The sequence below is a fragment of the Borostomias antarcticus genome, assembly GCF_949987555.1.
Source record: "Borostomias antarcticus genome assembly, chromosome: 25".
NCBI classification, from domain to species: Eukaryota; Metazoa; Chordata; class Actinopteri; order Stomiiformes; family Stomiidae; genus Borostomias; species Borostomias antarcticus.
Window position 1 is genome coordinate 10,287,956 of NC_140258.1, and position 17,500 is coordinate 10,305,455.

The 17,500-nt window shown below is 45.4% G+C and overlaps 2 protein-coding genes across 4 annotated transcripts in view; both read left to right on the forward strand.

Moving 5' to 3' along the window:
- The window catches only part of slc1a4 (solute carrier family 1 member 4), a 14,134-nt gene extending 5,446 nt beyond the window's left edge, over positions 1-8,688 (forward strand). For both annotated transcript variants that reach the window (XM_084458671.1, XM_084458672.1), the window contains exons 3-8: positions 1-55; positions 2,067-2,233; positions 3,756-3,989; positions 4,510-4,704; positions 5,122-5,256; positions 5,930-8,688. The exon at positions 1-55 is cut by the window's left edge and continues 11 nt beyond it. In XM_084458671.1, the coding sequence (XP_084314797.1) occupies positions 1-55; positions 2,067-2,233; positions 3,756-3,989; positions 4,510-4,704; positions 5,122-5,256; positions 5,930-6,179 (1,036 nt within the window). In that variant the 3' untranslated portion in view covers positions 6,180-8,688. The remainder of the gene's footprint in view (positions 56-2,066; positions 2,234-3,755; positions 3,990-4,509; positions 4,705-5,121; positions 5,257-5,929) is intronic.
- Positions 8,689-9,187: 499 nt separating this feature from the next.
- LOC311325995 (stromal membrane-associated protein 1-like) overlaps positions 9,188-17,500 on the forward strand; it is a 42,259-nt gene continuing 33,946 nt past the window's right edge. For both annotated transcript variants that reach the window (XM_084458817.1, XM_084458818.1), the window contains exons 1-2: positions 9,188-9,577; positions 17,335-17,468. In XM_084458817.1, the coding sequence (XP_084314943.1) occupies positions 9,460-9,577; positions 17,335-17,468 (252 nt within the window). In that variant the 5' untranslated portion in view covers positions 9,188-9,459. The remainder of the gene's footprint in view (positions 9,578-17,334; positions 17,469-17,500) is intronic.

The following is a 17,500-nucleotide window of genomic DNA, read 5'->3' on the forward strand; positions in this document are numbered from 1 at the left end:
TTACAAGATGGTCGCTGTGGGAAATGACACCAATGGAACCATTCTCTACCAAAAGGTACTGTATAGTGGTCTCTGCATGTTTACGCTGCATAATAACTTCATCTAACTATAAAGGCAGGAATCTCTGTATGTCATGCCCATCCTTCCTTCTCACCATGATCTCTGGAACCCCATGCTTTAAGATGAAGCTGATGCACCAACAGCCTGAGCCATTCAAATCCAACTGCAGTCTGTAGATAATTTTGGATTAGATGGATTCTGGTTTGGTTGCCGTCTGCTCTGAAGAGCAGTGTACATGGATATGGACAGAGAGAGAGAGAGAGAGAGAGAGAGAGAGTGAGAGAGAGAGAGAGAGAGAGTAAACAGTCAGAGAAGAGGTAGTGCATACTCACTCAGTCAAACAGAACACAGTACAAACACAGGGAGTTCATTAGAGCTAATATGGACACACACAGTGGTCACAAGGGTCACCGTGGTTTGCTGAATCCCCTTGTCCCTTGTGGACTATTAGGGGGTGGCTAGGCTTGCATGCATTTGTGTGTTTGTGTGTGTGTGTGTGTGTGTGTGTGTGTGTGAGAGTGAGAGAGAGAGAGAGAGAGATTGACACACACACACACACACACACAGGAAGTGGATGAGTGTCTCTCTGTGTGTTCTTTTTCAAACTGCTGCATACAGTGCAATACAGTTTCATCATAACTCACCAGGCTCTTTTACAACTTAAACATACATTACTAGAAGGAGCTTACTGCATTAATGCCATCAATGAAGATTGAATTGAAAAGTACTTCTACCAGAAACAAGAAACTAACGCTCACATTGACCCTAAGCAGGTCCGACACCAGTCTATCAGGAACTGCTCATAAATGGCGCCACCGGGTGGAGCCGGGTGTCACTATCGGACAGCTCGGAACAATTGGGGGGATTCAGTCTGGGACTAGCCTTGTCCCCTCGCGTCCTCGTCACCCTCTGAACCCACTTTCTCTCTCCTCATATCTCGCTTGGCGTGTGGCGGCCAAACCGACCAGCTGATGACTGGGTCGGCTTCCGTCCATCTCGGCTGGCCCTTTTAGAGGTCAACAAGGCGGATACAATTGAACAGTTCACCATAACCCCAACCTGGTTGTGCATTACTGCTGCCAAACAATGATGTTATGCTACTGATGCAGTTGAGATAAATTAGATGATTCATGAATAGTAGCTAATTGAGCTCACAGTTGATTGTGAGCCCCATAATAGTGTGCCCTTTAGAAGGATCAATCAATCAATCAATCAATCAAAGCTTTATTTGTATAGCGCATTTCATACCCAGAGGCAACACAATGCGCTTTACAGAGAACAAGGGAGGTGGGCAGACATCCCACCCCTACATATTCCAGAGGGAAGCAAAAAAACAGTAATCACCCGGGGGCCAGATAAGTGAGCTGTAAAAATTCTTCCCTGACCCCTCTTTAATCAAACAGTTACCATGTGATTATTATGTGGTTCTATTTGTAAAATGACAGGGGGCTTAAACAGACAATGAAATACAATAAAATGTATGCCAAGCACATCCACCATGCTGGTGCAGGACAAAATGACATCTGATAAAGTGAGGTTGAGGTCCGCAGCTACTCCACAGGGCTATTTATGAGGTAAAAGGTGACAACGTTTCGAACCCGTGTGGGTCTTCGTCAGGTGATGTTTGTCACTGCCCCTTAAATAGGGTTCCCCTAATTGACACCACATGTTTTCAAGGTCACCCCTAGGGGTCAAAGTTCATAGTGCAACTATGTACAAATTTGAATGGTTCAGTGTGCAAACATTTAGGACTGGTGTATGCATTAGTTAACAGTACAGATAAGGTTTTCTATACACTTCACAAGGTAATGTGAGAAAATTATTATTATGTGGTTCTATTTGTAAAATGACAGGGGGCTTGAACAGACACCCCACCACAGAGTTACTGCCATTCCCTCCTGAATCCACGAATATAAAAATGTCCAGTTTATCAATGATAGGGTTCTGAAGTGTTTGATTTGTGGTTTCATCAAATTCAATATTTTCAATGTTCTAATATACCATAGGTTCCTGTTGGCACGGACTCAGAAGGCATGAACATCCTGGGTCTGGTCCTGTTCGCCATGGTGTTCGGTGTGGCGCTGAGGAAGCTGGGAGAAGAGGGGGAGGAGCTCATCCGCTTTTTCAACGCCTTCAACGAAGCCACCATGGTGCTCGTATCCTGGATCATGTGGTAAGTGTCTGTGATGAAGGCTTCTGTTATGATATCATAATCCTCCAAGATGCTGAATTTTGTTTTCTCTCACAATAACTTAAATGTCAGTCTGTATGAACTGTTATCTGTAGTTAAAAACAAGTCATAGACAGAATATTAGTGACTGATTCTAAATCTCCAGCAAAATATCAGAGCAAGCAAAACATTCATTTTCTTCAGTCTGTTACTTTCTCTGTTCTCCTGTGTTTGTGTCAGTTCCAATAGTAAGTAAATTAAAATGCAGTGTAGATAGATAACATTTTATGTAGACGAATCATTAAAAAAGATAACAAAAAATAAAAAAAGCTCTAACGTGTTGTGGAAATTTCTGTCACAGAGTATTGTTCAGGAGAGATTCAATGCCAACATTCAAAGTTAAACAAAGTTTATTAAATGCAAGCACACAGCAGAGACAGTCACTTCTACAAAAACATGATTACAAAGTACACAGCATTCTTTCTCTAGCCAAGGTATGATAGGCCAGTTCTGTGGCCTAAACAACAGACACTGTTAAAGAGATCTAACTAAGGTCTAGTCATTTAAATAATGGGCCGGACTGGCCATGTGGCGTACCGGGCAAATGCCCGGTGGGCCGGACCTACTTGTGGGCCGATCTAAAAAAAAAAAGAGCTAACGAACGGCCCATAGAGCAGGGACAGCGGCCCATTGGTCCATTTTCTATACTGACACTGGGCTGGCCCAATCATATGTAGGCCCCACCCCTCCCTCTGTTAGTTTCAGGTGTCATTTGCGTGGGCCGTTAGAGAGCCAGCTGGCCTGTCCCCCCGTCAACAAATCGCGCAGCAGCACCCCCCCCCCCCCCGTCAACAAATCGCGAAGCACCCCCCCCCCCCCCCCCCCCCCGTCAACAAAACGAAACTGAAGGTGTTCCATCTCACCGCGTCGGCTCGGCTAGTGGCCTGACTGGGGCTACATTTCCCGGTAGGAAATATTCACCCAGTCCAGCCCTGGGTCCGGCCGATTGTGGTGGGCCGGTCTGGGCCAAAAATGCCAGGGCCGATTTTTTGTCCCAGTCCAGCCCTGATAATGTCTAATAACAAAGAATTTCCGTTACACAAGGCTTGTGAGCCAATGTATCATGTATGTAGTATTACGACTCCTGATTGCTCCCGACACAGAGAAGCCGCCCTCGTAACACTATTGGCTCACGAGCAAGGTCGGAACCAAACCTCAGTCATTCAAGATTTAAGATTCTCAGACAGATCAACCCAACATTCATTTCAGACATGTCAAAATGTCTAAAATGATAAATTCTTAATCAATATTTTTTGGGGGGGAAAAGCAATACTTTTATTGTACACCTTTCTAAAAGCTCTGTGGATGTTTTTTTTATGATTCGTATACATACAAATGTTATCTACTGTACAGTATATCACCTTTCAATTGGCTTATTTTAGTACTTAAACCAACCTTGGTGTGTAAGTTGATCGTAATGTGAGTCTGTATAGTAAGACCTAAGAATTTCTGCTCTATCTCTCAGGTATGTTCCATTTGGCATCATGTTCCTGGTAGGCAGCAAGATTGTCGAAATGGAAGATGTCGTTCTTCTGGTGACCAGTCTAGGGAAGTACATTTTTGCCTCGATCTTGGGTCACGTCATCCATGGAGGGATAGTCTTACCCCTCATCTACTTTGGTTTCACTCGCAAGAACCCCTTCAGCTTCCTGTCTGGACTGATAACACCTTTCACCACGGCCTTCGCCACCTGCTCCAGGTACAGTATGAGAGAAACATGACAACGCTCATAACACCTGCATTCCAGCATTCTGAACCCCCCGCCTTCAAGTCTGTCTCAAGAAGTATGCTGAAACCTAAATCTTTGGCCAATTTCAGCCAACTTTAATCTATACTCTCTGAAGATACTATACTCTCAATTAATCCAGTGGCATGCAGCAAAAACATTTTTGCTAGGTTTTTACAGATCTTAACTGTAGCATTCTTGGTTCAACAGCACTGCTGCATACTCTGTGGCATTGAATTATTGTAAGTTCTCCAGGGGTAAGTAGATGATAATATTGATCTTGTTCTGGTAACAGAACCTTCAGCTGCCCTTTTGCCACATACAGTACACTTAACCCTGGAGAGTCCCCCCTTTTAACAGGGTACTAAGGCTTATTCAGAATGATATTGAATCCGTATAACACACACATCTGAACCTCTTAACCTGCTCTCTCCGAATAAACAGACACACTAAAAGGCTCTTTACTTCCCTGTCTTTCTCTCCCTGCTCTCAGCTCGGCGACGCTGCCCTCCATGATGAAGTGCGTGGAGGAGAACAACGGCGTGGACAAGCGCATCAGCCGCTTCATCCTGCCTATCGGCGCCACGGTCAACATGGACGGGGCGGCCATCTTCCAGTGTGTAGCGGCCGTCTTCATCGCCCAGCTCAACAACTTTGAGCTCAACGCCGGCCAGATCTTCACCATCCTGTGAGTGCGGGGGGGGGGTGTGTGTGTGTGTGAGGGAGGGGGGCGGGGGGGGGACAGAGAATCAGCAGTTGTATGCACATGGGACAGAGACATGACCAAGGAAGGAAAGAGGGAAGCTTGGCAGTGGCCTCTCGATAAACATATCCGCCCTCAATAACGTGATTCTAATAATGCGCGTGCGCACGCACGCACACACACACACGTGGAACCTGTTGTGGAAGTGGGAGGAGTCTTTGTCGCCAGCCACTTGCCCTCATGCCACTACATTCCCATGTAATTCTATGGTGTGGTCACAATACACTGTACATGCCCTCAAATGAGGAGTCGTTTGTACGGTACACACACCCTGATTAGTCTGGAGGTGGTAATACAGTAAACGGTATGTCTCTAACCGCGTGGCATGTGGTGACCCCTCAGTGTAACGGCCACGGCGTCCAGCGTTGGAGCTGCAGGCATCCCGGCTGGGGGCATCATCACCATCGCCATTATTCTAGAAGCCATTGGCCTGCCCACCAACGACCTCTCTCTCATGCTCGCTGTCGACTGGATCGTGTAAGTAGCACACGCGCACACAGTGCATCTTAGACTTAACTAATATATTCGACCCATGGGTTGGTATACGTGTGCATGCACATGTACACACACAACCACACAACCACACGCAAACACTCACTCACACACACACACACACACACACACACACACACACACACACACACACACACACACACGCACATGCACTCAATAAGGCCTATAGACTTTGGGTTTGATACTGTGAACCACAAACCAGCATAAACACAACAAAATATCATAGGTAATTCAATACCAGACTGTTGCTTTGGGACAGGTTTCCCAAAAGCTTCTTTCGTTAAGAGGCTCTTTAGCCCATTCAGTTGACCAATCAGAGAGCCTGCCCAGACCAGTTGACCAATCAGAACGCTCTAAATGAATGGCCCAAGAGTCTCTTAACGAAAGAAGCTTTTGGGAAACGCAGATGTATAGTAGTCTACCACAGTACTCGCTGCTTAAATATTCAAAGCATTCGATTAGTACAAAAATGGATGCTGTATGCTCACTAAGAGTATTTGGCTGACAGTTATAGACATGAATGTGTGTGTCTGTGTACCTGTGTGCATTATTGTGTGTGATTCTATGTGGTGTGTGTGTGTACTGTATGTGTGTGTGTGTGTGTATTGTGTGTGTTTGTGTGTGTTTGTGTGTACAGGGACCGCACCACCACGGTGGTGAACGTGGAGGGCGATGCTCTCGGAGCAGGGATCCTTCATCACATCAATCAGGAGGAGATGAAGAAGCAGCAGCAGCAGCAGCAGCTGGTGGAGCTAGCGGAGGTTCGGGTGGAGGCGGTCGCCAATGTCCAGGCTGAAGAGGAGACCTCTCCACTCGTCACACACCACTTAGCAGGAGATGACCCCGCTAAAGTCACCCTTCAAGTCTTACCTCTTGATTGCTGCTGATACCATACTGAATTCACTCTGAGCATCTTTTACTTGAATAGTTTGCCTGTCATTTAATTTCTAGGAGGGAAAAGGCGCCATATCTATAATTTCTCAATGTGAATGCCACTTTTGGCGTTATATTCATGTACAGTATCATGGTGCTGCACCTCATATTTTATATTACAGTTTCTTTGAAGGCAATGAAAGCTATAGAGTCATATTTCTGGAAAATAGTTGTCTTGGAATAAGCCAGTTTTGGATCATCAAAGCGAACATTCCCAAAAATGAGCTCACTTGAAAGATAGGAAGGATAATTATTTACAAGCTGCCCTAGGAGTCTGTTTGTAGTCCGTGTATGGCCACCTTGTCACGTGAAACATTAACCCTGTAAATAAATAAAAATATGGTAGGGTTTGTTGTTCACCATTGGTTATTATATTTAACTATATATACCATTATCAACAAATCTTGTTCATAGAAGGTACAACCTTAAAGTGATTTTTCATTCAACAAATTTGTCAGACATTTGCTACAAAGTGTGTTCCAGTGAAATGACATCCATGTCATTGTCATTGTGTGTGGATCCTCACTTAATGGCAAACCCCTCCACCCCTGGGCCTTTTTTGTTACAGGTAAACTACCCCCCCAAACAATGAGTTCAAGCCAAGCATCCACACCTGGTCTGGAATGCATTCCACCCTTGCTCAAAACCGTCTCTCTTAATCACATATTTTATTGTAGGCTACATGTATACTTCTGTAATGTATTATTGAGTTTCATTTGTGCTGCGTAGCATGTTGGAAATGCTCTTGATTCTCTGTCTGATCCAGCTTTTTCACTGCTCTTGCTCTTGACACTTTGGACTCTTGCAGACACTACCTTGTTGCTTAACCCCCTTGGAAATCAATTTAAAACTATGGAATTAATTTCATAGTTTTTGATTGAGTAAGTAGCCTACTCCCACATGGTAGGATCCTACATGTGAACAAGGCTGCTGTTGGCCAAGTGCAATACACAGATCATTAGAGTGGCGTGTCTCCTGTCCATTGGTACTAACCCTCACTTCCAGATTGACAGGTTTATCACGATACAGACCTCCGCTGGTGTTCAACTTGAAACTAAAGCCAGGTGTTGAGACTGTGCCATGCTGCCTCAGCCAGCTCCGAGTTAGCCTACTTATTTGCTAACATATCTTCGTGAGTGAAAACACATGGGTGGCTGGCATCCAGGAAAATTCTTAGAAGGCATCTGTCTGCACATAGTTGGCCAGTTGCAGCAATGCCAGATTATGTCTTTAGACTTTCAGGTGGTCCATCACATTAATTGCCTTACTGTTGTCCTAGAACCTATAGCCTACTGTAAGTTTGTGTTGTATGCCTTCATCCAAAGTGACTTGCAAGTGTTTGCATATGTTATTAGTAAACAAGATCTCAGTGGGAATTGAACCCCCCAACTGAGCCACACATCACATCAAAACTAAATAACACAGAGATCAAAACAGTTGTTTTGCACAAGACAATTAACAGTTCTTGAGTGCTACGTTTGCACTCCCAAGAGCTGCCTAGATAAAGATAGATAAAGTGCCAAAGTTGGTTATTATTGCTGTTTTAGAGAGCTACAATGGCATGTCACTAAGTCTACTGCCACCTAGAGGGGGAAATTATTACTGTATTTATTCTTTCGTGCAGTAAAGGTACAGTAAGTGTGGTACTGTAAGTATTTAGCATTTAGCTGGACCTAGTTAGTGTTGCCAGTTTAATTTGTCTGAAAACTGCTCTGAGAGGCCAAATTAACCTGTATGCATTATTGTATGAATTATTTGAATGTACTGTAATAGTAATTGTCTGTCTTTGAATTTAATAGGGATTTTTGTTTTAAAGGGTGTTGATATTGTGAGAAAAGAGGTTTAAAGTGGTGTATAATATAACCTAGCCTACTTTTATTTCTTGTGGAAACCTCAATACTGTTCCTGCTGTATTTGATCGCCTGCCGGTCATGGAGTGTATCATTGTGACCTATAGTTAAGTTTTAAACATTGGAAAATGCATGTATTTTAACCAGTAGTAAAGTAGGCTGCGGTGAGAGCTCTGTGTGAATATTCATTGCTTATTGAAAATCATGGAAATCTCGCAAGTAACTTTTAGAATTAATTGAATAACTTTTAACCAGAAGTTTCCTCTTTTTGACTGTAGAATAAGTTGAATGGCTGGTGCAATCACATGTGTACAGTACTTTGAGCTATATGAATAACTTTAATTTATTGTTAATTCTTAAACATTTTATATCATTTTTATTTGTGAAACAAATTACATTTTTTCAATTGATTGGTATTATCGTTGGTATTAACAAATTGTGTTGTTTCTAATACATACTCTGGCATCAATCTCTTCAAACCTAATGTAGCCTACTAGGTCTTCTCTATTTTGTGATGTGAAATAGATAACTACTATTTTGCCTTTGCCATGTCTACCTGTAAAGTACACCACAGTTGTCTTTTGCAACCCTTAATTCTCCCATTTAACATTAAAAGCTGTAAATCTAAATGCATCTTTCATGCAGCCAAATTAAGTTGCTGTATTTGAGCAGCTTAGTATGAATGGTTTAACTTTCATGGACTTTGCTGGAGGCTAGCCTACTTAGTCGGAAGCAGGAATAGCATACATTGGAGTACAGTTACACAGGCTTAGTTTAAAGGATTTAGCATTTTAGCAGCCAGGTGCCAGGATTTGAGCACCAAATTTGTCATGAAGTGTCCCAGACCAACAGAGGGATCTGCAGCATGCTGTAACGTAGTTAGCGTAGCCTACGTAGTGTATCAGCGAAAGAACTCTCGTAGATCTGGCGTTGATACAGGTGACTTTTTGTGGTGACTTTTAGTTTGAAATTACTTTGTGTAGAGCCTCGAGAACGCTACTCTGATTGGTTGAGAAGGCATATTTATATTTGCATCAAAATAAGAGGTTTCTTTTTTCCGTGTACACGCGTCTCAAAGGAGGCTATGTGGGGGCTCTTAATTTGGAGATTATTACCGGATATTTAAAGCAGTAGATATACCTTCACCACCATCTTTTGAGTTGGCAGTAATGCACCGCTCAGGATATACTAGCCCCTATATACCGAAGAAGAAGAAGACATATGAGTTTATCAAGCTCTCTGGCTCCTCATGCTGACGTTTGAATGAAGCTTGCCACCTGGGGATGGTCCTCTTTCTAAAACACACTTTACATAATTAGACTAAAGGGCACCGTCTGTGTTTACATTAGGGGCCACACACACACACCACCGAGCTACCGGAGACATGACGACCCGGTCAGAGAGAGAGAAAGCTCAGAAACTCAATGAGCAACATCAGGTCATTCTCTCCAAAATGCTCCGAGAGGACGATAACAAGTACTGCGCTGACTGCGAGGGGAAAGGTAAGATCAGTGATCCTACTACCCAGCAAACACGTCAGGGAGACGTTCAGATCACGTCTTAATAACGTCCGTCGGTCCTGAACCCCGTGTGTTCGTCTGCTGGACCCCTCGATATTCAAACGTCTGGCTTGGACCCCTCTAAGACGTCTGTGGACGTGCAGAACGGGTTCAATATCTGAACGTTAAAAAAAACATTCATTCTGGCTCCTAATTGGATGTCTTTGTCTAATTGGATGTCTAATTGGATGTCCAAAAGACAAAAAAGACGTCTAAAAGACGTCTTTTAGACGTGTCTTTGCTCAGTGGGTAGCATCCTAGCATTTACAGTAGGACTTGTTAGAGGCAAGCCACATGCATTGCTCTCCATAGGCCACACAGCAGACAGGGAAGTGCAAACGTATCGATGTCATGTCCTTGGCTCTGTGTTTTATTCATGAGCGGAAAACATGACTGTCTTTGATAATATGTCAATGTCGGGTTTTCTAGCACAGGCTTGTTATGTAACGTTTAGCTTTCAGGTTAGGGAACTGTCAAATATAATCTGCAAGAGCCAGAGGACCAGCACCCACCTGTCATTAAATGCCTCTTGCATATGTTTTAGTAGGCTAGGCTACACGTTGTACCCCTGTACCCCTGGTCCATTGCCACTTTGACCACCCCAGTCATTAATGAGATGGGGCATTTCATGAGAAAAGCTAATTTTGTATTCTGGAGCAATATGCAATACCATGACGTGCTCCTCTCTATGAAGTCTTGTTTGTCTACTATTTGTGTGTGTGTGTGTGTGTGTGTGTGTGTGTGTGTACGCGTGCACGCATACAAGCATAGCTTGACAGGGTGTGTATGAGTGTATTTGAGAGTTGCTCCACCGCTATCTGTGTGTGAGTGAGAGAATAGAATGGGAGAGAGTAGCTGCTGATACACAGGTTTCTGGTTTCAACCATCTGCATGTAGAGAGGAGTGTTATCCAGGTCAATCTGCCTTATTGCCTACACCTGTTCAGTATTCCATTGTCAGACAAAGGTGGGGTTGAGGTGCAGGGATTGCGTTATGGGTTATGCGTGATCGCATCTTTGAGCATCTTACGGGGCGGCTGTAGCTCAGTTGGTAGAGCGGGTCGTTCAGTGATCGAAGGGTCAGTGGTTCGAATCCCAGCTCCGACTGTCCACATGTCGAAGTGTCCTTGAGCAAGACACCTAACCCCAAATTGCTCCCAATGAGCAGGTTAGCACCTTGCATGGCAGCTACCGCCATTGGTGTGTGAATGGGTGAATGAGAGGCCATTGTAAAGCGCTTTGAGTGCCGCTAAGGTGGAAAAGCGCTATATAAGTGCAGTCCATTTACCATTTACCATTTGAGCGGTTGATATTTTATTTCCTTGGTAAGAAAGCCTCTTCCAGACGTATGGTACAGCCTACTTCCAAGATGGTGACTTCTCTACTGTCCTCATCGACAACGACAGCATCTGGTATATTAGCTATAACATTTGAAAATACATTGTGTTCCATATTACACAGGTTGAACATGGAAGATAAAACACAGGAGTGTTTATGGGTTTTGGCTGGAGAGTGAACATATGGGATTATGCCCTTAACTAACAGGTCAACAATCCTATCATGCCTTGCAATGTACAACCCTTTGTACACATGGCAGCCGTTCAGAATGTGTGACGATGTTTTAGTAGCTGAATTATGTTCGTGGTGCAGACAATGAGGGGAAAAGGTGTTAGGGTACTACAGAGAGAGATTGAGTCTGGTTGGGAGGACTTGTAATCTGTCTTTAACTGTAAAAGTGACTATGTCCTCCTCAACTGCAGCATTTTTAAATATTGAATGAGAAACGGTCTGGTCCGCAGTAGGAAGACAAGCTAACTTCCCTGTAGTTTTAACCCAACCCAGTGGTGTTGCTGTCTCTGTTGTTGTAACCTTACAAGGTTATTAAGATTAAGATTTATGTCCTTGTCTTGTGTCTTAAATGTAGTTTCATTTTGTGTCTCTGCAGTCCTTTGTTTTTGTTTGTCTCTTTTGTACCCGGGCTGCGCCCCGGGCGGATGTAACAGTTGGTTGGGGGGCGCATTATAAATAAACATAACATAACATAACAAGGTACCTCCGTGCACTATTTGGTGATACGTGATGTCCTGTATCAATAGCAGTAGCCCTCACTGAGGTAGAACAGTCAGTTATAATGTCCAGGTTTCACCCCGTCCAGGGATACTCTAGTCCGTGCACAGAGGTCGTTGGGGTCGGGCCAGTCTGACCAGGAGTCCAGGCTTGTGTCGCCCTCACCTGCCAGGGTGAACCTTCAGTGGCTTCATATCAAGAAACAAGGACGATCGAGCTAATTCTCTGACAGTTTTATCGTCACCGTTCAGCATGTTGGTCAGGTGGGTCAGCCTTGTAGTGTTGTACATCCACTCCACATTGGGAACACCGAGCCCGCCTTCTTGTTTGGACTTGGAAATAATGTCTCTACTGGTGTGGCTGCTCAGGCCGAACCATTTCCTCACCAAGCAAACTATTTTATTGTTTAGCTCCCTCAGTGTTTTGCGCTTAAGACGTACGTTGGAAAATAAGTGTTGGACTCTAGACAGAGCAGCCTGTCTAATGGCCTCCGACTTCATCAGCAGCGGAAGTGGTGAGGCATCAATCGGGTCCAGCCCAGTGATGAACTCACAAGTTATGTTTTACTCTTTCCATTCACCTGCTATGGCAAATCTATGACCCAGGTACTGAGGTGTACATCTCATGTAGGTCACACACACACACACATGCACAACCACACACGCTGTGCCACACACACACACACAACATACCTGAGTCTGCGTGAACACATACCTGAGTGGAGGTATGTTTACTCATGGAAAGGCTGCTCTCTGCTAGGCTATACCTGACCTTGTGTGTGTGTGTGTGTGTGTGTGTGTCTTCCACGAATAGTGTTGCTTACCATATTCCACGAATAGTGTTTTAACCCCCTGAAGGCCGACTTCCATGAACAGTCGTCTTGTAGCACTTTTATTTTATTTTATTTTATTTTACTCTCTTCCCCAGATATTTTATAAAACACATTTTTTTCCAGATGGGTTCCAGAAAGTATAAAATAATGAAATATATTTTATTCATTGATATAGCCTAGTATGCCAGGAATTTGTCTCAATTAACTATTAGGCCGACTAGTAGGGCCTTCATTTGTTTGCCTTTCTAAATGGGCTCAATGATGGGCTTTATTCTGCCAAATTATTTCTTCCATAGCTCTCTCTCTCTCGCTCTCTCTCTCTCTCTCTCTCTCTCTCTCTCTCTCCCTCGTTTCCTCTCACCCACAGCGGCGCTGGTTTCCTGTCAGTGACGTCAGTGCAGCTCCTGGGCTGGTGACCCGTGTGTGTAGAGACCTGTATCATCAGTATGCTGGGTGTGGTGGCTTAGCTTTGATTGCTGCAGCGCCATGACTCACCTGAGCTGCTCAGCTGTAATTTCACCCTGCCTGCCTTCGTGTCTGTACGCTGTGTGTGTGTGTGTGTGTCTTCAACAGCACTTGCAAACAGATCCTTGTGTCTTGTACAGTACGGTACAGAGTACACACCCAAAGCACGCCAGCTGCCTACTTCTGACTGCTGCTGACCGCTTCTCCTGACCACACGGCTGGACAGAATTTAACGTGAGGCCATTATCATAAGATCACTCATTCTGGTGTGAGAGTCACAGTGCCAGCGCAGCTTGGTGGCAGCTCATGCTTCTAAACCATTTCTTTGTTTTTCAACACCTTGTAAGTCCAACTTAAAATGAAGTGCATTAATCATACGTCATTAACTGATAATAATGATGACGTGAGTGTAAAACATGTTTTAATAGCCTAGTCCTAGACTAATATATTTTCATTCCCTTAAAGGAGAATGCTCTTTTTTGACAACCTGGACCTTATTTGTGGCATATTATAAGACGTTTGACTCACCGAGATAACTTGAGTGTAATTCGGAGGCCTGTAGAAGAAATTTAAAATCCAGCGTGAGCCAAGTATATCCATGTAATGGCGGCGGACGGGGCACCGAGAATGCAGCTTCTAAAAAATGGATTTCATCAATCTATTTTTATGAATCGCTAGTTATGCTTCCATAGAGCGAGGGCTTGTTGTGGTTTTCACATGCCTCTGTAATATGATCTTTAGAAACGTCTTTAGAAACGACATGAAACTTCCCCACTTTCTCCAGCACGCATGCGCATAGCGCGCAGACTGGCTATTCTCCGTCTGTAGGCTATACTGGCGGCTCACATTCTCTACGGCTTCCAAGTCATCTTCTATATCCTCAAAATCTGCTAAATATTCAGCCATATTGCACACAATATTCCAGGCACCAACAAGCCGATCGTAGCGTAGAGAATGTGAGCCGCGAGAGAATGGCCTGGGTGAATACTCGATTCTGATTGTATTCGCTGTTATCGAAAAATAATACTGATTGATGCATTTAAATGTTAAATTTTACATCTTCCAGGGGACCCCCTTAGAGGGTCTGTGGTCCACCCCCCTTGGTCTCACAAAATCCTGTGGGAAACACTAATGTGTATCTATGTACTATATTGGCTTGTTTTGTCTGCTTGCCGCAGAACCAGTAGCCCCTTGGGGACAAATAAAATTGAGTTGCGTTGAGGGACAGCTCATTAGCACAGAACGTCAGCATGAAGAGGGAGACAGAGTCTGGCTCGGCCACTTTCCGGCGGTTCTGTCTCCTGATGTGTTAAAGTAAGTCTGTTTTCAACAGACAACTGAGATGGAATTACGCCCTTGGTGGTGTTGTGCTGCTGATGCTGCCGCCCCTTCCTGCAGAGCACATGTTGACCACTAGAGGGCAGCATAACTCTTCTCTGTCTATCTAGAATCCTCTCCTTCTCCTCTCCTTTGCTTTCCTCCCCGGGGTGTACGTTCTTCTGATGCGGCTGCTCAGTGACTTCAGGTGACTTGTACAGCGACTTCAGGTGACTTGTACGTACTATCCTCGACTCATTTACGGGGTAGGCTATGCAAACAGCTGAACAGGCCGGTCATCGTGTGTTTGGGAGAACTACTCCCTCTGACCAACCACCTGCTTCCCTGAAGCTACAGTCCCCCTTGAACTGTCTCTCACACTCACACTCACACACACACACACACACACACACGTCGGCCCCCAGTCCTCAGGTTGACAGTAGACACCTTAATTTCATGCTTGGGTACTCGTCCCCCGGTCTTGGAGAGCTCCACTGTCACTCAATCAGGGGGGGAAATGCTAGAGTCAGTTCTGTGGAATATGTTGGGATCGCTTGGTTTCAGGTGGCCCTGCGGTCTGGCTGTGTTTGGTCTGTCTGTGGTGGGTCTGTGGCTAGGCTAGTCTTGGTTTCAGGTGGCCCTGCGGTCTGGCTGTGGTTGGTCTGTCTGTGTTTGGTCTGTCTGTGGTTGGTCTGTGGCTAGGCTAGTCTTGGTTTCAGGTGGCCCTGCGGTCTGGCTGTGGTCGGTCTGTGGCTAGGCTAGTCTTGGTTTCAGGTGGCCCTGCGGTCTGGCTGTGTTTGGTCTGTCTGTGGTGGGTCTGTGGCTAGGCTAGTCTTGGTTTCAGGTGGCCCTGCGGTCTGGCTGTGGTGGGTCTGTGGCTAGGCTAGTCTTGGTTTCAGGTGGCCCTGCGGTCTGGCTGTGTTTGGTCTGTCTGTGGTGGGTCTGTGGCTAGGCTAGTCTTGGTTTCAGGTGGCCCTGCGGTCTGGCTGTGTTTGGTCTGTCTGTGGTGGGTCTGTGGCTAGGCTAGTCTTGGTTTCAGGTGGCCCTGCGGTCTGGCTGTGGTTGGTCTGTCTGTGGTGGGTCTGTGGCTAGGCTAGTCTTGGTTTCAGGTGGCCCTGCGGTCTGGCTGTGTTTGGTCTGTCTGTGGTGGGTCTGTGGCTAGGCTAGTCTTGGTTTCAGGTGGCCCTGCGGTCTGGCTGTGTTTGGTCTGTCTGTGGTTGGTCTGTGGCTAGGCTGGTCTTGGTTTCAGGTGGCCCTGCGGTCTGGCTGTGTTTGGTCGGTCTGTGGTGGGTCTGTGGCTAGGCTAGTCTTGGTTTCAGGTGGCCCTGCGGTCTGGCTGTGTTTGGTCTGTCTGTGGTGGGTCTGTGGCTAGGCTAGTCTTGGTTTCAGGTGGCCCTGCGGTCTGGCTGTGTTTGGTCTGTCTGTGGTCGGTCTGTGGCTAGGCTAGTCCATGTGCCTGTGTGCTGACGGGTTGCAGTAAGCAGTCCTCTCACTGACGTACGCGACACTATGACTCATGGCTCCCAGCATGCATCACTCAGGATGTTTTTTTTTCTTGATTGGAGAGATGTGCTCGCTGAGGGATTGAGGAGCGTTAAAGCCCGTGTGTGTGTGGGCGTGTGTGTGCATGAGATGGAGGGCGGCAGAGAAGCTGAGAAGCCCATAGAACTGCTACATCAGAGATCAGGGGCTTTGTTCTGTATCAGTACTTCATGGTCCATCTGCACTAATGCAGTACATCACAGTCTAATCTCAGTGAGCCAGAGCTGCTCTATCAGGCCACAAGCATTCCCACATCACGGCTTGTCCCATATGGAAATGACAATTCACTTTCAGTTCAACTTCATTGCAGACTCAGGGCCCAGATAAATAACAAGACACAACATACAATACAATGAATAACATACAAAAAAGGTTTAAAATAATGTCTTACAGTAGACACCTGTAACAATTCTTATGTCTGATGAAACCAATATGGTTACATTGTCAAAGTCATTAAGCCGGTAAATACATTTAGACATGAGATTTCTTAAAATGGTTTGTAAAGGAAATGAAAATACATTTTATTATCCCATAAATTATCAACACCTGCAGCCATGTACGTACATTTCACTCGCACTGCTCCATCTCGGTCTCTTGAGTCATATTCTCATGGCGTTGTTACAGTATACGCTACTTGAAGTCTCTATAAGCTCGCTTTTTTATAGTTTGACCACAAGTGTTCAGTATTAGTGGTGTGCAATATGCTCCGAACAGAGACATCTTCACTCCGTCTGTGCTCATCCTGAACTTGTGTGAGCGCATGTTTGCTTGTGCGTACAACCTGCTGCATTGCCTATAAATGTCATCATCTAACAGATAGTCATAGCCTAACCAAGATCATCTAATGTCTACCTGGCTGTGAGGACCTTTTGACGTCGTCATACTGTAATGGATTTTTAACTGATCTAGTCAAAAAGGATTTGCCAGGACAACGCACGTGAGTGGTTTATCCAAGTGAAGTGCCGCAATCTGGTCTTGCGCGGCCTTATATTCAAGCGAAACACAGGTATGGCGCTTCCAGGATGTGATTGGCTAACCCATTGTACACGTCATATTAAAATGGCAGGTGTCATCAACAGTGGTCGAGAATACAGACACGTGACATGAGAAAAGGCGGTAATTCTTGCAGGGACAATGGGACAAAGGATGGTTATTCTGGAGCGGACAACGTCTAGGTGTGTTGACCTCCTGGAGGTCATCCTGACATGAATTAGGTTAGCACAGCTATGTGAAAGGTTGAGGGAGGTGGTGAATTACAAAGGAGGTGATGAAACTACAATTTCTATGACAATACGCAGTGCAAGGTCTGTCTGACAGTGGTCAGTAGCGGCTATAGTAGCTGGTGTTGGACTTCTCAGACTTCTACACATTTGTAAACGTGGCCCTTTCATGTGTGTAAACGGGGCCCTTTCACGTGTGTAAACGGGGCCCTTTCACGTGTGTAAACGCCGGCCTGCCGTCCCTGGCTCTTTCCCCAGGACCCCGCTGGGCTTCCGTGAACCTGGGGGTCTTCATGTGCATCCGCTGCGCCGGCATCCACCGCAACCTGGGGGTCCACATCTCCCGCGTCAAATCTGTCAACCTGGACCAATGGACGTCTGAGCAGATCCAGGTGCGCAGGGGCGGGGCGGGGCGGGGCGGGGC